The sequence below is a fragment of the Dendropsophus ebraccatus genome, chromosome 2 (assembly GCF_027789765.1).
Source record: "Dendropsophus ebraccatus isolate aDenEbr1 chromosome 2, aDenEbr1.pat, whole genome shotgun sequence".
Taxonomy (NCBI): domain Eukaryota; kingdom Metazoa; phylum Chordata; class Amphibia; order Anura; family Hylidae; genus Dendropsophus; species Dendropsophus ebraccatus.
The window spans coordinates 158,882,143-158,904,055 of record NC_091455.1 but is presented as its reverse complement, the minus strand read 5'-3'; the positions used below and the strand labels follow the sequence as shown (position 1 = coordinate 158,904,055).

Genomic DNA, 21,913 nt, shown 5'->3' with positions numbered 1-21,913 from the left:
TGGTGAGGCAGTTTACGCTGTTTGCAAATAGTAACCAAGAGACTCATTATTTTTGTGGGAATTTTTTGGGCAGTTGGGGGGGCTGCTTTTAATTATTTTCATGTCTATGGTGGGTCTGTATCTTGCTGTTGTGGTGAGCTGTTGCATTTTTCTGTGTTTCTATATGAATGTGCGAATCTGTTACAAGAGCATAGGAGGTACATTCATGCAGATGTGTTTCCATATAAAAGGCAGACGGGACAAATGCTTAACACACAAGAAAACCGGATAATGAATATGTATCTTATTGATGCAAATATGACACCTAACCACGTGTCTGAAATAAATCTGAATGACTTTTAGTTTTTTGCAGAACACTAAGACACTGATACACATTATACCTCTAAATTTAGTAACTAAAGCCTTGCAAAGGTGTTCTATACCTTCAGACAATGATGGCATATCCTTAGGCCTCTTATCAATGTATGATAAATGGGGGTCCAGCTGCTGTGATCTTATCAGTCAGTAACTTTTTGCTGACTAAAGTAAAAGGCAGCATACAATATGGCTTCTTACTCTGAATCAGGAGATATAGCTTTTATTTCAATCCATTGCTGAGTAATATTTAGATATGTATGTAAGTTAGGAGATAAAGCCCACAGAGTGTTCTGTTAGGCTACAAAGGCCCAGCTAAGTTTGCCCCCCCGACCCATGTTCTAAAATCCCTGTGCCAACAGGAAAACAGGTAAAGTGTTTCGATCCACAGAACAGACATTGCTAGACTTTTGTAGCCTAGAGGAAGGCCCTGTTAGCTTTATCTCCAATTTTGCATAAAAATTTTAAGGCTTATATCTAAGCACTAGGGCAATTAATTGAAAAGAAGGAGTTATATCTCCTGATTCAGGGTCCGAATCGTATGCTGCCTTTATTTCAGAGACCCCTTTTTCGGCAATGCCTGGGGAAACAATGACAGTGAAAATAATAACATCCATTCACCTGCCTGGGTCCAGAGATGCAGCCAACATTCTGCCGCTCTGGTCCCTGGCCGCTTCCTGGTCTTGAGAAGGGCCTTGAGACATGACATAGAGGGTCCTCTCAGCCATTCAACGGCAGAGTTGGGACACGTTACAGCTGCAGAATGGCTGAGTGGGCCTGCAACATCGTGTCTCAAGACCAGGAAGTGGATGGACACCGATGGGCCAGAGCGGCAGAATTTGGTTGGCTCGCAGGATCCGGGGAGTTGAGTGGATATTATGATTCTCTCCCCCTTCATGGGCACTGCCCAAGAAGGGGTCCCTGATGAAGTACCCCTTTAAGTCACCAAAATGCTGCTGAAAGATCCAGGAGCATGACAATGAATGGGCTGTAGAGATCCCCTCTTTGGAATTTTAACACCATCATGCTCCTCTCATCCATGAGCTGTGTCTGGTTTTTCATCCCCGTTCAGGCAAACAGGGATAAGCTGTGAGGAGTAATACTAGACATAGAACTACTCTCCTACACCTGGTATACACTACTACAAAGCATGAACGAAGCACACACAATGGTATACCCAAAACACTCCTTTGGAAAGGGTATTTCTTACCTGCACATTCTAAAGACCATATTTTAAAATCATGAGACAAAACTATAATACAAATTATTTTTATCTTTCAATCCACTGTGAACCCCTTCAATTGCTCTTCTTCTCCAAGTGTGAACATTAAAGGGAACCAATCACCAAAAAAATCAATATGAAGGCAATAATCTGTGCTAGTACACCCTCTAACACAATTTCCACACATATGTCTGTAACGTCTGTCCCGGCCCCATACACCCCAAAATCATACTTTGATCTTGTCACCGCCGTATGCTAATCCCAGGAAGGTAGTCATGTGGGCGTTTTTACAGGCTGAGTAGTCACGGCCTCGGGGGGCGGGGTATCGCTGTAATCACACCTCTATGGGCGTCATTGACTGCCCTCTGTCACTGCATCATCATAGGGGGCGGGGCCTGGGACACTGACATACAGAGCACAGCGGCACCGTATTCCCGCTGTAATGTATATGTGTCATCTACCATTGGTGTAGTGTGCCGGCCGCAGCAGGCTTCAGGACCATGGGAATCCCAGCTTGTATAGGGCGCTGGTGTCCAGTGAACCACAGAATAGAGTGGTTATTCCATAAAAGGTTTTATTAAAAAATAACAGCGCGTTTGGCCTTTCTCAAGTTTACAAAGAATAGCAGAGACAGTGGTTTAAATAATGCCTAATTTGACGTCATGATCCATAACGACGAAATAAAGAGCACCTTAGATGGTAATACATGTAAACAACAAAAAAATATTAAAGTGCATGTATCAAATACAAATCATAATGCATAACGATTTGTATTTGATACCTGCATTATGATTTGTATTTGATACATGCACTTTAATATTTATTGTTATTTACATGTATTACCATCTAAGGTGCTGTTTATTTCATCGTTCCGGAAGTTATGGATCATGACGTCATATTAGACATTATTTAAACCACTGTCTCTGCTATGTTTTGTAAACTTGAGAAAGGCCACCTTGTATCCGGCGGCCGAAACACGTTGTTTTTTTAATAAAACCTTTTATGGAATAACCACTCTATTCTGTGGTTCACTGGACACCAGCACCCTATACAAGCCGGGATTCCCATGGTCCTGAAGCCTGCTGCGGCCAGCACACTACACTATTTATCGTACGACTCTTCTGACGTACCCTGGCAGGAGCTGCGGTGTTTCTTCAATTATGCTCTACATAGAGTTGTGCCTATAGCCTAGCACAACTCGACTAGGTGAGTGTTACACATTCCCCTTTGTGTTAGACACCCTTGCCGTCATTTATTGCACCAGGAGGCACCCCCGCTCTCTTTTTATCTCCTTCATCTAGCATTGGCCTCTAATACAGCCAGCAGCACAAACCAAGCACCATTATTCCTGCGCTGCTGGCTCCTGCGGGGTTAACATTATTCAGCGATATGACTACCCGCAAGTGCAGTAACAATGGCCCGCAAGTGCAGTAACAATGGTGATGAGTGGCCAGGCAGTGCTAACAAACTTGCACAGGATCTGAGAATGGGATCCACCTATGTCACAAAAAAAGAATCTCATGTATATTTATTAGAAGGTGTAGCTACCTTGTCAGGCAGATTGATGCACTTGGTAGCTGGGGAACGTCCCAAGGGTAAGAAACCAGGTAATGTACATATTACTTTATATCTACAAAACGGCATAATGGATCTGGCTAAAGGAGGTAGCGATTTTATCAACATGATTATCCCTCATGCTACATACCAGCAGGTTCAAATGTGCAAACATGCATTTAGTTTTAGCTTTCTGCATACTGTTAAACATTGAACTTAATAATTACAGTATTATAATAATAAATTATAGTATTCAGGATGTCTATAAACTGTAAGTCTGTGTCTATGCACCAGGTTTCCAAGCTTAAAAGGGGTTGTCCGGAATTATAAAAAAAATACTGCTGCTCTTTTCTAAAAAGGCACCACACTGATCTCAGGCTGTGTGTGGTATTAAAAATTATACACTTTAATGGAGCTGGCCTGCAGTACCAGATGGTATGAAGAAGGCAAACTTCTTATTCTGGAAAACCCCTTTAAAAATAAATAGGCTCTAAAGTTAAAAAATAAATAAGTAAAAATTTAGTAGCCAAATCCAGATTTACGGTTGCACTGGTGACCATTTTTTTCACCTTGCATTTAAATCAGCAAAAGCAGAAATTCACATTTAGAGCATGAAATAAGAAGGCATAAAGCTAACCAAGATGATGATGATCTCTTTCCGAGTTGTTGGATAAAGAACTTATATTGGAAGACGGTCTAGATCCAACTCTGTCATTGTGTACGTCATGAAAGTCGTGCAAGAGTTTAGCTGCGTCATCTAAGTTAAGATGACCATCATCGTGGTCAAGCTCCTTCTTCACTTTTCCTAATGGTTTACATAAAAAGGAAAAAAAAAATTCCTTTAATATTACACACGGAAAAAAAACCTCATAGTTCATGGATATTTGAAACAAGAAAGTAAGGACTGATAAGAAAAAAGTGCTATATTAATCTTACACATATAAACGTGCAATGTATACATACCTAATGAATTTAGCATTGACATTTCAAGAGACACATCCGTATAGGACTTCATGGACATAAAATCAAGAACAGAACTGCTGCTATCACCCACAGATTCTCCAATCTAGAGCAACAGAAAACAAAACAAATACACTTTAATAATTGTGCTAAAAGGGGAATTCTTTTTTTCCCCCAAATAGGGCTTACTCATACAAAGTTAGGCCATGTTCACACACTGTATTTTTACAATAAACAACGGCCAATATTGCAAATTGCAACAATGGCCATTGTTTATTACCAATGTGCGATTACAGTGTAGTGTATAGAAAAACAGACACAATGTATCCACTATGGCCTGTGTTCTATTCGGCCACACAAAATAACAGACAGGTCTATTTTATGGGGCCACTAATCAGTAAACAGCGGCCGCACAGAACAGCCTGTTTTCACTATGTAAAGTACGGCTCCTGGCTATAGTTTACATTGTGCTCTATGGCTAATTGCAGTGTAGGCACACCCGAATGTGCCTGCATTCCAATTCAAATAAAGTGATGTTCATCCGGCCGATACTGAAGTATCAGCCGGGTGAACATCTCAGACATCAGCCGTTGTTCGAAAAGGCTGGGTAAAACAGCCGATGTTCACACAGTGTGTGAACATGGCCTTAATTTCCTCTCAGCATCCAAGATAAGTATGCCGTCAATCAATGAAAAAATTCTTGTTTACATTCTTAGACATCAAACCTGTCTATAGCTAGCCCTCTTCTCACCTAAGAGCACTTTTAAATGGGTCAGATGACTGCAGCGCTATTTTAGGCTGGAATGAAACCGCATTTTTTTTTTAAACTGCTACTTCAGTTTTTGTTTTTTTTTGTCAAAACGAGAAGTAGATTCGAATGGGATGGAAAATATTAAGGCAAGACTTGTACTTCTCTTTTCTGTTGGATCCACTTCTGGTTTTGGCACAAAAACTGCAGTGTCAGTTTTCCAAAAAACTACTGTGTGTGTTTCCAGCCTTAAAGAGCCTTCCAAAGGTTTGATCAATTGTGTGTTTGCGTCACATTAACAATTGCAGGATCATTCCTGTGGCTATTAAAATTCCTCAGGGTCCATTTACACAGAAAGATTATCTGACAGATGATCTGCCAAGGATTTGAAGCCAAAGCCAGGAATGGTAGTAAAAAAAGGAGAAATCTCAGGCTTTCCTTTATGACCCGATCTCTGTTTATAGTCTGTTCCTGGCTTTGGCTTCAAATCTTTGACAGATAATCTTTCTGTGTAAATGGACCCTAACTCTTGTATCTTTATATGCAGATCATCCATGGCGGACCCTTCAAGCCTCTAAGGATAGTGGGGGAATGGCTGCTCCCAACTTCCACAATTACTACCTCACCTCCCAGCTGGTGTATGCCAACCTGTGGCTTGATGCTAACTATGGTAATGTGGCTACATCACTGTTTGGTGCCCTGGACAGATCTTATGAGGGACTGGTTAAAACGCTATACAGATACAAGCAACCTGGTGATGCCCCCTTGCTGCCTATACGTACTGTAGCAATAGCGTAGAACGCCACACATAAGAAGCTTGGAAATCCATTACTTCATAGATCTCCTTACATTCCCCTGTGGAGAAACTCACACTTACTCTGTCTTAACGATCACCCAGCGATGAACAACTGGGCTCCTAAGCGGCACAAAGCAGCTCTTTCCAAATTCTTCAGAATTAATCTCCCTCTCAGACTTGAAATCTCAGTTTAAACTCCCTACTGTGCACCTCTTTCAATATTTAAAACTGCAACAAGTGGTGTGGGCTGAATTTGGTTCTTCTCCAATTACGCTCCCTTGACATTAGCCAGTACTAATGTTTATGCTCTCCTGCAGTCGACCTCCCAGAATCCCTTTGATAAGGCTCAAAGCAAGTGGCAGACTGACATCCCTGAATTGTCAGCAGATGATTGGGAAGACGTTACAGATTATTTCTTCTCAATTGTAGTTAGTGCATGTGATTCAGTACAAATTCCTCCAAAGAGTATATTACACTCCTGTCAGTTTAAAGCGTCTGGGGGTGTCATCAGATGACATTAGCGTCCGGTGTCAAATAGAGGGTACCTAATTGCATGCGTTTTTCTCCTGCTCCAAGGTCTTCACCTTTTTGGTCTTCTGTCCTCTTCTTCTTAAACTTTGTTCTGACCCCTCAAATATGCCTCTAGGGGATCATTGACACCCCAGTCTTTGGTACATATAAAAATCTTTTTCTGCATCTTACTCCTTTGTGCCAGGAAAATTATAATAATGGCATGGGAGGCCCCCTTCCTCTTACAGTGGAAAAGGCTAGTTAACAGTTATTTTCCCCTATATAAGTCCTTATATATGCAAAGGTGTTGCCACAAAAATTTGATAAAATTTGGTCACCATGGTTAGCTGACCCTGCTTCAGTTTCTGCAGGGACTAAATGAGATGGTGATTGACAGGCAGATAGGCCGGTAACAGACCTCTCTGCCTGTCATTCATCCTCTCCGAGCGCGCTGACAGGCAGAGCGCTGAGCCACCCAGATGACTACTTCCCCGCCTGTGTCTGTCACAAGCCAGGGGACTAAAAGTAATTTTTCTCCCGGTATAAAGCTCTTGCGACGTACGACGGCTGTTGCAGGAGCTTTATACATTGCTGCAGGGAACCATATTAGCCCAATTGGGCTGATTGGTTGCCTTTAAGCAACAGACTTGTGTGTTGTTTAAATGTTTTAGCAAAATAATTTAAAGAAAAAAATCCCCACTCTCAGCCAGTCATCAGCTGTTCAAACAGAGGGAAGCATGGAAAATAACTATAATTTAAATAGCAATTTAAATAAAAAGAGCTGCACCTGTTTTAGCTGATAAAGAATTTTGGAATGATCTCCTTCAGTTATCTGATCCAGCATGTCATTCACCATCTTTTTTGCATAACCCCCACAGTCTTTAACAAACTCCTGAAGACTAAAAAAAAAAAAGTATAAATACAATTATTTAGGAGAAGTAATACATTTAGAATGTAATTTAAAGTGACACTGTCACCCCCTTTGTGCATTCTGACATCTCTACACGGGTGTAAAGGGTAAATTTAGCGTTTTTCATACCTTATTTCATATCATACGTCATGGTGTTTGTTCAAGTAAAAAGTGTCCTTTTATCAACTGCAGATTGTATTAAGTGGGCGTGGCCTAGCGGCATTAGCACCACTTAGCCCCGCCCATAACAGCACAGTTGGCCCCGCCCCCTTGACGCCCATTGGTTGGCCGACGTAAAGGGGGTGGGGTCTAGACCTTTCGGCCAGCCTGTTCCAATGGCCGGCGAGAGGGTGGGGCCAATTGTGGCATTGTGGGCGGGGCTAAGTGCCGCTGATGCCGTGAGGCCCCACCCACTTAACACAATCTGCAGTTGATAAAAGAGGACTTTTTACTTGAACAAGCACCATGACGTAAGATATAAAATAACGTATGAAAAACGCTAAATTTACCCTTTACACCTGTGTAGAGATGTCAGAATGCAAAAAGGAGGTGACAGTGTCACTTTAAAGAGGAACTGTCGCTAATTTCGTAAATCAACAGGGGTTGTGAGCAGTTTTGCAGTATACATACAGCTAAACTATGGTCCATGCCAAAATTTAAGTTTTTTTTTTCTGTTAATAAAAAAAAAAAAGAGGCCAAACATAGTCCCAGTCCTTTGCATGCTCACACAAGGAAAGACACCTTTTCAGCATGCAGGTTGTATATAGTAGCTATGTTCGCACGCGTTGGAGTTTCATTGCGTTCATGCAATTAATGATGGCTGGATGGCAATTAAATGAATAATTACTGCAATGAAGGGATGCAGTAACACAACGAAATTACTGCAATTAAATGATGCATTCACATTGCGTTACTGCATGCGTGAACAGGGCCTTAAAGGGGAACTCCAGATAGGGATTTTTTTTCCTATTAAAAGTACATTAAAAGTTATATAGATGTCTCTATATAATGTATTACCATTGAAATCCAGGAAGTGAAGAAAACTGTCCTCTGTGCCAATCCACATGTCTCCTGCTCCCTTTGCTCTCCTCCCTCAGGAGGCAGAGATTACATGCCTATGTCTCACATTGAGTTTGTTTGCCAAGCACAAGCTGATGATGTAGATGTGACAGGGGGCAGGGCGTGATGTCACAGGAGGCTTGGCTGGATCTTGTCTCCCACCCCCGAGTGATTCACCCTCTCTGACCAGCCTCTTTAGCCTACACCTGTGCAGACAAGGAGTGATAGAAGCAGGTGCTGCAACTTCACTGACTGTGCAAAACTTTGCAGTGAAATTAGGGCTATGTTCACACATGTTGTAGTGTCATTGCAGTACTGCAGCATCTTCACAAAAATGATGCAGTAACACAATTAAATGATGCTAAACGGTACAGTGGATCAGAGCCAGTACTGCCAATCCCACCTGGACAAAAAAAGTCATAAACAGTATATCCAGTGTAACATAATATTGTATAAAATCCGTATTGTGGGACTCAACTTCAAAGATAAAAGATGCTTGATCAAATAATGTGCGTGGAGATAAGAACAAAATAAATAAATTAAAGCATTCATTCTAACACACACACACATATTATATATATATATATATATATATATATATATATATATATATATATATATATATATATATATATAGTGAAATATACTGGACTTACCTAAGAGCGCATTGTATTCCTGTGTCATCACCATAGGCTGCATACATTAATTCCATTTCATCTGGCTTAAGATCAGTGAAGAGAGTATTATTATGTAAAGACAGGGCTGTGCTGGTACTATTAAGAAATGTGACTACAGAAAAACAAACCAAAAAAATATACATTACTGCTGTATACATACTATTTTACAACAAAAAATAGGTGACACGTTCCCTTTAAGGGGTTATCTGGAAAATAAAAAATTATTTTGTACAGTCATTACACTAATCTTTTTTTTCTTAATACATTTTTATTTTCTTATATAATTAATTAAAAGCTCATAGGTAAACCACAATACGGCATAAAATACAAATCATAGCAAATAATGCATCAATATATACAAATTATCCGTACAATGTATACCTTCCCGACACCATCCAGTGTCTTCAGATTTTCTAACTATATACCGTACTTCTCAACTATTCCCCAAGTGCCAGAGACACCTGCTCTGTACACCACACCCATATAGCTCCCAGAAGGTGTGTATTAATTATCCAGTCAATACCTCAAGTAGGTTCTTATAGATTTTTTTTTAAATTTAAATCTTATTTATAGAGTATCCCATATTATATTCCATGACACAACCAGCATGACACGACCCTTCCAGGTCAGTATATCGAATCGACACCACCATTTCACAAACACTCTAACAGCATGACCCACATACATTATGCAGGTCGATGCTATCTTAGCATGCCCTCTGGCAGTAAGGACCTCCACATTAGTCAAGATCCTCGTCATCCAGAGACACAGATACTTTTTAACAGGAAAATCACATAATTATATATTATATATATTCACCTCATAATTCTAAACTCATATTTTCCTTTTTTTTATTTTAAACTGGCATATCAACACTACCCCTCATAGAAGCACTCAGGGTGTCATAATTAGAGCGGCGAAACCGTACACCCAGGTCAGACCAGCAAAATAACTTAAATCCACCTTATCTTATATCAAGAGGCGCCCGAGGAACACATCACACTAATCTGACCTCAACTTATTTCTTTAGTCTCCATAACACTCCTAAAATATGGCTGCTAGTTACATCATGCTGCACATCAATCTGGTAACTTGCTTCACTCAAACTCCTTAGAGACTAACTAAAACTTGGGGGTAATTTCATAATTGTTTCTTACCTTTATGTCTGCGATCATCTTTGAAGCCCAGTGTAGTAAAGCTAGGTAAAAGTTTACTTGATAGAGAACTTAAATCCACTGGATTAGTCTCTTCCTCTAAAAAAATAAATAAATAAAAAAAGAGTAAATGGAATTCTACCTTTAAGCTGTGTTCACACATCATGTTTTTTATGCAGTTATAAAAGTGATTCTGATTCATTAAAATTGCAGCACAAATTGCACTATTTTACAGCGATTTGCAAAATAGAAATAAAGTGCCATATTTTTTGCTGCATACTAAGATTTAAAAGTGTACCTGTCACAAAAAAACAAGAAAAAACAACTTCACAAGTCAGATTCTGTGTCAGGAGTGTTCACACCCGAACCGATCAGTAGAATGAGCAGGATGAACAGTGTGCTACCACGTGCTCCTCTCACTGCTCCGTATATAAGACACCTGATGGACCAACAGACGTATATCATGGATCTGTCCTGGTCATGTGACACAGAGCCAAGAGACAAGAACAGGCATCTCCTAGCTAGTTGTCCTCATTGGTTGATGTCTAAATTTCTCATAAAAGACATTGGGGGAGATTTATCAAACACGGTGTAAAGTGAAACTGGCTCAGTTGCCCCTAGCAACTAATCAGATTCTACTTTTCATTCTTCACAGGCTCTTTGTAAAATAAAAGGGTGGAATCTGATTGGTTGCTAGGGACAAGTGAGCCAGTTTCACTTTACACCATGTTTGATAAATCTCCCCCCTTGTCAGAAATGCATTTGCACATACTGCATTAATTTGGATCTATTTAGTGGGAAAACCCGGATGCTAGAGACAGATACCATTGGATACATCAACTTAGAGATAAAGAGGGAGCATTAGACACTGCAAGCACGGCTGTGTCATCCCCAGGCTGTTTCTGGTGCTCTCTCTAAATCGGTATAGCAGATGTTCTGTCTCCAGCATGTAAAGCTATTTAGAGAGAGAAAAAGCCCTTGGAACAGAGTATACAGTGCAGCAGCCCCATATGATTGCTGTGTGCAAGTGCCTCTCTACAGCAAGTGTAGACTGCTACCACTGCCTGCTTAGCTAGAACCACTAAGGCCTCATTCACATGCCTACAAAAAGTTCCGCATTTGCGGATCGGCAATTTTTGGACGAGATAGATCACATTGCTTTCAATAGGGCTATTCAGATGTCCGCATTATTTGTCTTTGCTTTTGCCTCCCGCAAAAAAATAAAAAATAGGACATGTTGTAGAGCTGACTGTAGAGCAGCACATTTCCCCCTACAAATCTATTAGAGCCTCCACAACCTGCAAACTGTCCGCAAAGAATGCTGGACACAACACAACTAGTTCAAAACATACAATTTGTAAAATTGTACAATTTCTGGGTAAAAAACACGGATTCTACGGATGTGCACTATGAATGGTTTTTAGAAGATTGAGGATGCCACAAATTTCAGTCAGCAAAAATATACTGACGTGTGAATAAGGTCTAACAGAGTGATCAATGACCGCAATCACCGATCGCTGCGCAGAACTGCTGCACACAGCCATCATGTCGGGAAGCCTTCCCCCAGCCCATACTGTATTCAAAAATATACAGTACACACGGAGAACGGGAATGGGGGATTGGGGACTGCTTAGACAGCCCTGAAGTTCCCGACACAAACATTAGTGGCAGCAGAGGAGCACGTGTCACCCCTTACTTCTGCCACTCAAGAGAAGTTGAAGGGTGGATTAAAAACGGTCTCAGCCACCTCCAATTTACTACCCAGACACATATTGGGAGCTCACGCAAAGTGACCTCTTTTTGAAGTCTAATGCTCCTAACATAAGTTATAAGTTATAAGTATCATATACTACCTAAAACAAGATACGATAACATACATTAACACGCGGAGAGGAAAACATACAGTAAATTCTAATCCTTGTTTTGGAATCTACTGTCTGCACAAGGGTGGAAACACAAATGCTAGAACAGAATGTGAAATTACTTTTCTGTAAACAGTCATATAAACCAATAAAAGATTATAACGTGTGACTTTTATGGTATACAGTATAACTGCACTTACCCTCTGCATCGGGATCAGCATTTACGACATTGTATGTCAAGTTGCCATCCACACTCTTTTTTAGGAAACCAATCTGAAGGAAAAAAGTTGTAACATACACTAGTAAAAAAAACATGCCTCTTATTTCTCCTACTATCAGAAATCTGAATTCATGACTATACCTTGCAATTTGGATAATATCTGTTGACCTTGTCTCTGGCTTCATCTGCTGCATGTTCCACTAGAGCCAGTACATGTTCTTCTGCAGTGCTGTCTGTTAAACTACAAGCATTGCCTTCTGGCTCAAAAATGCAGCTAAAATAAAAAATATAGAGAAATATGTAAAAGGCTTTAGAGCTTAATGGCGGTTTTATTCACGTTTATCAACATTTTTTAGTAGCATGTATTGCACTCTCAAAGACAATGTGGCCAGATAACACTAAATTAAAAAACGCAAGTTAAAAAATAAAAAAAATAAAAAACACAGAAAAAAGTTAAAAAGATGAAGTGCATCTCCATCCAAAGCATAATTGGGGTCCTGTCTTCTCTTCCCATTAACCTCTTAAGGACATATGACTTACCCCTACGTCATATGTCCTCACTTGCACTTCAAAGCGGGGCCGCGCGGCCGCGATCCCGGGTGCCGCGAGTAGCCCGGGACCGCTGCTATTAGCGGGCACGGTCGGATCGCCGTGCCCGCTAATTAGCTAATCGGAGGCAGCTGTCAAAGTTGACAGCTGCCTCCGATTACCGGAGGCAACGTTTCCCTGGTGTCTAGTGGGGGAGATCGCTCCTCCGGGACCTTGTCCCGGAGGAGCGATCTCCGTTACTGATGCCGGCCGGGGACGCGTCCAAGATGGCGCCGTCCTCGGCTCGGCACTCGTTTGTTTTCGGCTGCAGCAGCCGAAAGCAAACGAGTGCCGATCTCATGGATCTCTGCAGCATATCTATGCTGCAGAGATCTCAATGAGAGATCACAGTGTATATACTAGAAGTCCCCCAGGGGGGCTTCTAGTATATGTGTAAAAAAAAAAAAAAAAGTGTTGTTAATAGTAAAAAGCCCCCTCCCCTAATAAAAGTCTGAATCACCCCCCTTTTCCCAGGTTTTAAATAAAAGTAAACAAATAAATAAATAAACATGTTTGCTATCGCCGCATGCGTAATCGCCCGAACTATTAATTAATCACATTCCTGATCTCGTACGGTAAACGGCGTCAGCGCAAAAGAATCCAAAAGTGCAAAATTGCGCATTTTTGGTCGCATCAAATCCAGAAAAAATGTAATATAAAGCGATCAAAAAGTCGTATATGCGCAATCAAGGTACCGATAGAAAGATCACATCATGGCGCAAAAAATGACACCTCGCACAGCCCCATAGACCAAAGGATAAAAGTGCTATAAGCCTGGGAATGGAGCGATTTTAAGGAATGTATATTGGTTAACAACGGTTTGAATTTTTTACAGGCCATCAGATACAATATAAGTTATACATGTTATATATCGTTTTAATCGTAACGACTTGAGGAACATGCATAACAAGTCAGTTTTACCCCAGGGCGAATGGCGTAAAAACACATTTCCCCCAAATAAAAGAAATGCGTTTTTTTTTTCAATTTCACCACACTTTGAATTTTTTTCTGGTTTCGCAGTGTACTTTGTACTTTGCAATTACAGGCTGAATTTTTGCATAATTAGTGACGCAAAAAATAAGGGGTCATGTGGGTTTCTAGGTGGAAAAATGCAAGTGCTATGACCTTTTAAACACAAGGAGGAAAAAACGAAAACGTAAAAACGAAAATGGGCCATGTCCTTAAAGGGTTAAAGTGAATTTGCACTTAGTGTGAGTGCATAAAGTCGCCCATAGAGTGTAATAAGCCACTAATAGAGTGTTAAAGTTGTTAGTGGTTCTGTTTCCCTGAAAAAAAAATTTGATGCAGTTCCAGATTGTTAAAGAATAGTGGACAAGTAAGCTATGCCTCTTCCCTGTGCTGTCATCCTTGCTTTGTGACACAGAGAGATAAACTGCTGACCTGTGTAGAAGTGCCACACATGTGCCGAGAATGGTGGTTGCAGTGCATGAGTGTGACAGGTTAGGAATTGACACACTAGGTGTGCTACGACCAACATTTATGGCGCATGTGCGGGACTTCCACATAGGTCCCTGCGGGCAGTTAAGAGGAGAGGGGGAAGGTGCTGCAGTCTGGAACACGGCAGACTCCTAGCCATGCCTTTTTGACACTGCATCAAATGTCATTTTTTGAGCAAATAGAGTCACTAAAAACTTATATACTCCTGACGCAGGGAACAATTATATTCTTTGAGTGGTTTATGCACTCAAACGAAGATGCGCTTTTAGGGGGTATGACATACAGCTATTTTTGACAGTTTTCATTCATACCATTTTTACTGACAATGCAGTCCAAAGGCATCTGAGCTTAAATTTACATATAATGAAAAAAGGCTTATACTTGGTGCTTAAAAGGACTAGGGAAAGTCCAGAACCATGATGACTAGCTCTACTTAGCCATGTACTTTACACCCCTGCTTTACTACTGACAAGACTGCTCTAAAATCAACAAAAATATAGGGGGAGATTTATCAAACATGGTGTAAAGTGAAACAGGCTCAGTTGCCCCTAGCAACCAATCAGATTCCACTTTTCATTCCTCACAGACTCTTTGAAAAATGAAAGGTGGAATCTGATTGGTTGCTAGGGGCAACTGAGCCAGTTTCACTTTACACCAAGTTTGATTAATCTCCCCCATAGTGTATGAACATGGCTTAATAAAAATTTTGATCCAGAATATAAAATTTATACAATACTACTAAATGAGAAAATTTGTAAATTATAACGTCACTTTGGGTGAAAAAAAATGGTTACAGACTAAAATATATGGGCAAAGTTTTGTTTACAGTGAGTGAAAGTAATACTGTGACTCTCAGCAAAACATAGGCAGAGTTTTACTAATGACAGTAAGGGCCTTACAGAAAATAAACTAAAATATATACCTCTGATCATCTTCAATCACCCTGCAAAAATACAAAAGAGAAAAAACAGTTAAAGGAAATGTGTCATCAGATAATGAGATACTGTTTAAGGCCGGGTTCACACTACGTAAAAAACACCGCTGTATTTCATAACAACGGCCGTATTTGTGCAAACAATGGACGTATTTTGCAAATAACGGCCATTGTTTGCGCAAATACAGCCGTTGTTATGAAATACGGCCGTGTTTTTTTTACGTAGTATGAGTCCTAATGTATTTCCCTCAATGTAGTAGATCAGGCAGGCTTCAATATCATGTCCCGGTCTATACCTGAGGGGTCTAGCAGGGGGCACACTATATGTAGAAATTACATCTTATCAATAAAAAGGGCCCTTTCTGTGCTTTTGGCACAAAATTTAGCTATGGGGGGGGGGGGGGAGAGGCTGAGGGGGATTAGTGAGCAGGAAGAGTTGGGAGTTTGCAGGGAGAGGGAATGGCATATACTGTTGATAGAATGGCCAAAAATTGTGCTGCTACTCATTACATACTCAGTACAGCTTACCCTAAAAAAAGGCACCTGAAATGATAGTTGCACATTAAGAATTTGTGGTAATATTTTCCATTTTACTATACATATGATAAAATAATACTGTAATCTTGTAGCTTTTATTGTGGCCTAAAATGAAAAGGGAATGTGTCACCTACTTTTTCTTTTACTGATTAGAGCCAGATACTAAAACGGTTTCTTTTATTGTAATCCGTTTCTATTTTCTGACTTTTTGAAAAAAAATTTTTATTTCACTTTCTGTACATTGTTATGGGGGCTGCCATATTGCCTGGGTTGTTCTTAACATGACAAATAACAAATGATAACAGAAAAATAACAGCAATTATTTTCCGTTAAATGACAGCTATTCACTCAATTTTAACATAGTGTGAACCCTGCCATGCTGCTGGTTAATTCCTTTCTGCTCACACTGCAAACCTAGTCTATAAGTAATCCCTTCTGCTCCACATGCTATCTACAGTAGTGCACTGTGCAAATCATCACCTGACACAGTGAAGCCTGTTCAGTACTTAGGGGTCAATGATTGTAATGTCTACTTGATTGTATAAATATCACCAGCCTAACAGAGTGCAATCCTGTTCAGTGCAGTTTCACCAGCACAATATAATGGCATAGCAGAGAGGAGTATGTAATAAGCTGTGTTGTGATTTGTCTAGAGAAGTCAGGGAAAAGAAGGACCTGTGTGAACAACAGACAAACACCCTGGTCTTGCCCCCCCAGAAATGAATGAAAAATCACTGTGCACCATGGAGGGGGCTAAATATCAGCAAGAGCTCTGTGACATGTGTGAAAAACAGCAAGTAAGGTAACCACTTGTTACATACAGTAGATGTTTGTAATTACAGACCACGCTAATGATATTTTACCTAATAACTTCCTTGCTTGGCTTTTTAGATTTCTTTGTAATTTCTACAGGAGCTGGAAGAGTAACTTCTGGGATGGGTTCTTCGACTGTGGTATCTTCATCACCCAATATAGCAGCCTGCTGAGAAAAATCCATGTCCTGCATAAACGACATACTGCGCTTCAAAGCTAAAAGCCGTTCCTAGAATCAAAAAGGACAGAGCAGCAGGAACTTTACATTTCCCTTCATAGCAAAAGGTGCTATGATGGATGAATGGATGGGATGGAAATGGCTTTACCTCAGTCCTAAATTATACTTTTGAGTGTTCATGCAGCATGATTTTGACCATTAACACCAAAATGTCAGGCAGACCAACTCAAATCTTCCAAAGAAGAACAAAAAAAGTGTAAGGCTTAAGCTAAAAATGATGCAGTGTATGCAAAATGTACAAGGTCAAACTAAAATCAAATGTAGGGAAATCTGCAGGAGGGAAAAAGCTAAAGATTCACAAGACGTTTAGAATTTGCCATCCTTTGAGGAACACTCATCCCTGGCATGTCAAATATGCATCTTACAGGCTTTTTATTGAACAAGCATATTGTTCCTTTTCAATAACTCGCTAATACCTATTCTCTATAGTGATGTACATTTGGGAAAGATAAACTTAAAATCAAATGACAGATGATAACAGGAGGGGAAAAAAAAAGAGAAACATGCAGATACCTAAATGAGGTTAACTCTTACCTTACTCATCATCTTGAAGCCTGTATGTAGAAGCTTCTTTGCCAACTTGTAGTAGACAGTCTCTGGGCGGTTGTACGTCATTGCATTATCACACATGAGCTTGAAATCGGCCTGTGAAACACAGAAGTGTGTAAGTTACAATGCTACCGGTAGAAAGCCTGGTTCCTGGTGTCTTATTTTTCAGAACGGAAAACCCAGACAACCTTTTACTGGTTAGATTTTCAGTAAAGAAATACTCGTATCCTATAGAAACAACGATTTAAGGGTTTTTTCTCCAGGCAAAATCTATTGATGACCCATCGTCAAGATAGGTCATCAATACAAAATTCAGTGGGCCGTCGTCCAGCACCCCTGGCGATTAGCTGTTTTTCATTGCGGCAGTGGATTATACAAAGAAATAAAGCCAGAAGCAGACAGCCCTACTTTGTGTAGTGGACAAGCTCCTACACTTACTTAACATATGTGGGTACGTAACGTGTAAGGTCATACAAAATAGATTGTGATTAATAATGGTACACACTTATACTGGATCACTGTTACTGCTGGGGTACCATAGGGGTCCAAACTGCTGCCCTACTCTCTTTAGCATATTTATTTATGACCTTGTAGAAGTAAAATGTCAATGTGTGCAGATACTAAACTGTGCAAAGCAGTAAATACAATAGAGCAGCCCTTCTCAAACTGACATTGGCACATAGAGGCGCCAAAGCAAAGACTACACCAATAATGGCAGCCCTGCATCATCACTGTAGGCTCCATGCATACAATAGGTAAAGGGACTGGAGTAATGTCATGAAGAGATAACCACATGAGGATTCTCTCTGCTTCCCTCCTAACTCCTCCTAACAGATCTAGGAGCTGTAAATGGTAAAAAGTGGCGTGGAGCAGTGCAGTGCAGAAAGAGTTTAATACATGTTAAGCAGTTTTATTTTTGTATTTCTGCTCTGTGGTATTGGTTTAGTACAAGTAGGGCAGTATTTAATGCTGCATTATGGTGCTGATATCTCTGGTGGACTAGTTAAACAATGATAAATATAAGGTTATGCACATGGGGAGGAAAATGTGTTAGGGCTCAGCCACACTAGCGTTTTTCTTTGTTTCGAACGGATCCGTCTATATTACTTAAACGGATGAGCATAAACTGATGAGCAGACTGATGCAAACTGATTGCAAAATGGTAATTTTTTTTAATGGTCCGTTTGTATTTTGGCTTAAAAAAACTGACTTTTGTACATCAGTTTGCATCAGTCAGCATCCGTTTTTCTATCCGTTTATTTTTCTTCTTTGGTTTCTTGCTGCTTCTGCGCATGCTCAGTGCAAAAACGGATGAAAAAACCGGATGTGAACGGAAATATCTTCCGTTTTAGATCCGTCCTCATTGACTACAATGTAAAAAAAAAACACGGAAGTGCACTTTCCGTTCGTGATCCGTTTTTTTAAGCGGAAAGAAAAATACTGCAAACACTATTTTTTCTTCCGTTCAAAAAAACGGATCTTGAACGGATTGCACGCAAACGGAGCACAATTAGGGCAAACGGAGCACACTAAAATATCATGGGAGTCTATGGGGATTTTAACGGATCCGACAGTTTCCGTTTTGCTTACTCCAAAACGGAAAAGATAGACGGAATGGTGCCGGATGGTCAAACGCTGATGTGAACATAGCCTTACAGGAAGGAATTGCTGGGAAAATGCATCAGCACATAATAAGGCAGGCTGCTTGAGAAGTAGCTCCACAATATCTTGTGCAAAAAAATAAAATAAGAATTACGTCCCTTGAGGTTGCCGAGAATTAAATTACCACACAAACACACTATGAAAAAAAAAAATGGAATGTTAGTGCTTTTATAGGTTTGGTCACTTTTATAGTTCAGTTTATTGTTTATGATATTATTGGGGGAAAGGAGGTTGAAGAGCCCTTGTGTTCAGGTTTATATATAAGTACACAATTCACAGATGTTCAGTGACTCACATACCTTAAATTCCGTGATTGATTTGTATTCATTTGCAGCTATTTTTTCTTTCATGGTACTGAAGTCCATTGGATGCTTTATGATCATGAAATAACCAGGAGCAATCTGATCCGTGACAGGAAAAGCAAAGAAACCATGAGGATCTTTCCTGAAAGTAAAATAAAAAAGAAGCACTTAAAGGGGTATTATCACTTGAGCAAGATATCCTGTTTGTAACTTTATTCCATTTTAGGGATCAAACTGGTGATTCCCCAGCAAGCCTTAAAATGGAGTAAAATTACAGCCCCATTCATACTTTATGGGGCTTTCCCTACATTGCTCAATTCCTTAAGGGGAACCAATCACCTCAAAAATGCATATATAGCTTTTTAAATGTGCTGTTAGAGCCCACAGCACACTTTCCATACATGTTTCTATATACTCCCTGCCTCCCCCGTGTAATCCATAAAGTAACTTTATAAAACTAACGCCCGGTATGCAAATTACATCAGGTAGTCACCTGGGCGGTGTTCGGCTAGATGGTAGTCACAGTCAGTCCGGGTCCCCTGGGCGTTCTTCGGCGGTAATCACGCCCCTCTGGGCGTGATTCAAATCACCCAGTAGCTCCGACGTCACTCGGGAGCGCGCCGTGCACAACGTCGACGCGCCTATGTTCTTAAGCCGCCGCGCATGCGCAGTACAGCCGCTCCCATTCAGGCTGTACTGCGCCTGTGCAGAATAGCCTCGAACTCAGTGCGAGACGGAGTTCGAGGCTATTCTGCACAGGCGCAGTACAGCCTGAATGGGAGCGGCTGTACTGCGCATGCGCGGCGGCGTAAGAACATATGCGCGCCGACGTCGTGCACGGCGCGCTCCTGAGTGACGTCGGAGCTACTGGGTGATTTGAATCACGCCCAGAGGGGCGTGATTACCGCCGAAGAACGCCCAGGGGACCCGGACTGACTGTGACTACCATCTAGCCGAACACCGCCCAGGTGACTACCTGATGTAATTTGCATACCGGGCGTTAGTTTTATAAAGTTACTTTATGGATTACACGGGGGAGGCAGGGAGTATATAGAAACATGTATGGAAAGTGTGCTGTGGGCTCTAACAGCACATTTAAAAAGCTATATATGCATTTTTGAGGTGATTGGTTCCCTTTAATGCAGATCTATTTTATCCCTCAAAACAAGTGACATTCTAACTGAACCCAATTGTAAGTCGCTGAGGTCTGTTGTTCACTGGTAGGGTCTGTCAAGCAATTGACCCAGCATAATTTTAGTGATTTCCTTTTACAATGCAGATGTAAACAGCCGTATGCAACGTCAATCATATATGCACAATAGTGCAAAAACCCTGTTGAGTGTGCAACATATGATTAGCTTAGTATCCTACATACGTGAGAAAGAAATACTAACTAATTGGCCAGAAAACCAAGTTTATAACATAATTTTGAATGTGTGTCAAAAACACACAAAAAACTTGTAATGCTTTTGGTGTACACAAATAACATATACAGCATATCTTCACTCTAAGCGCCAGTTAAAGCAGCGGAACTCTCCACAGCGCAATCCCGCCTGCCTCAGTGTCATACAGTCTGTCTATGGCAGGGCTTGTGCACCTCTTCTCTCCACGCCTCTCCGCTCAAAGAAGTGACATGTTTCCAACCTGCCATCAGTGGTGGAACAGCTACATGTAAATAAGGTGAAACGGGAGTGTCTAGACATTTCGCAGAGGTCAGACATGGCATTAGTAAACTTAAATGGACCGTTCTGGAGGAAATCCAGGGGAATAATGATGAAGAGGTTAAACTGAGACTGTTGAGGAGGGAGGAACTCAATATATACAATCATTGGAAACATTGAATCCTCATGGACTTAATGAACAGTGCAATTTTAATGTGTTTCTGTAAGGTATTTTATCAGACTAATACATAGTATAATGGAGATATGCATAACATGTTATATTGAATAATCATGTGTGATTTTGTAAGAGATTATAAACTCCTATATATCTATGTTTGTTTTTAGTGGGGGATGGGATCTCGCGAGACTTCCCATGTATTTAATGTGGTGGTGGGACTTCACAGTTTATGCTTGAGAAAGAGAGGTTACTCTCGAAACGTCGTTACACAGCACGTGAACGTGGACGTTTCATCAAGAGTTTGTTCCGAATGGACCAGAAGAGCTCTTAGTGAGCCGTGGACTTGAATTTGTCTTTACAGCGTCTTTTGCACAAGTGGTGAAATTGTCTACTGAATGTGAGATGGAAATTTTTCCTACATAAAAATTGCATTGGATATATTTTTACGTGTGTGTTGTTTACATTGGACTTGCAATATGGGGTGGCAGCCCCCCTTTACATTCACTTTTGCACGAGTAAGTGGGAGTTTTTTTAATTTATTTTTATTGCAATGTCTCCAACCTGATCAACTTACCGCTGGAGCTGCCGAAGGAAATATTCCAGAAGCTGCTGTATCGGGGTGCTCTCATTTTCTGCTGCAGCACAGAATAACATTATTAACATCATGTTAAACAGCATTATAATAAACTAAAGAAGACCGCAATGTTAGTATTCACCTGGATGTGTTCTGCATGCCCTGACTGGACGGTCTGTGGGGGTTTCTACTTCTACTTTTTTCTCTGGTTCAAAAAACTCAGCTTCCTCATCTGAATCACATTGTTCTTTTTCTCGTTTTCTCTTTTTCTCTTCCTAGAAAAAAAAAAAAGAAATTGTTGTACAAATATTAAACACAATAGTAGCAAAGTATTATGTATGAGCAATGTAATATCCAAAGCTGGGACCACACACACACATACATACACTTTTT

The 21,913-nt window shown here is 40.6% G+C and overlaps 1 protein-coding gene across 7 annotated transcripts in view; it reads right to left on the bottom strand.

Moving 5' to 3' along the window:
- BRD9 (bromodomain containing 9) overlaps window positions 1-21,913 on the bottom strand; it is a 38,104-nt gene that overhangs the window by 3,706 nt on the left and 12,485 nt on the right. For 2 of the 7 annotated variants that reach the window (XR_011361726.1, XM_069958583.1), the window contains exons 3-15: window positions 21,663-21,795; window positions 21,521-21,581; window positions 19,105-19,249; window positions 17,129-17,239; window positions 16,407-16,585; window positions 14,995-15,015; window positions 12,168-12,300; window positions 12,007-12,079; window positions 9,948-10,043; window positions 8,770-8,902; window positions 6,932-7,043; window positions 4,094-4,196; window positions 3,768-3,935 (exon numbers count right to left, since the gene is read on the bottom strand). Coding sequence is in view for 6 of the 7 variants with exons in the window: in XM_069958583.1 (XP_069814684.1) it covers window positions 3,768-3,935; window positions 4,094-4,196; window positions 6,932-7,043; window positions 8,770-8,902; window positions 9,948-10,043; window positions 12,007-12,079; window positions 12,168-12,300; window positions 14,995-15,015; window positions 16,407-16,585; window positions 17,129-17,239; window positions 19,105-19,249; window positions 21,521-21,581; window positions 21,663-21,795 (1,468 nt within the window). In the remaining variant the exon portion in view is untranslated. The remainder of the gene's footprint in view (window positions 1-3,767; window positions 3,936-4,093; window positions 4,197-6,931; window positions 7,044-8,769; window positions 8,903-9,947; window positions 10,044-12,006; window positions 12,080-12,167; window positions 12,301-14,994; window positions 15,016-16,406; window positions 16,586-17,128; window positions 17,240-19,104; window positions 19,250-21,520; window positions 21,582-21,662; window positions 21,796-21,913) is intronic. The other 5 variants (XM_069958584.1, XM_069958585.1, XM_069958586.1 and 2 more) reach the window with 5 other exon arrangements.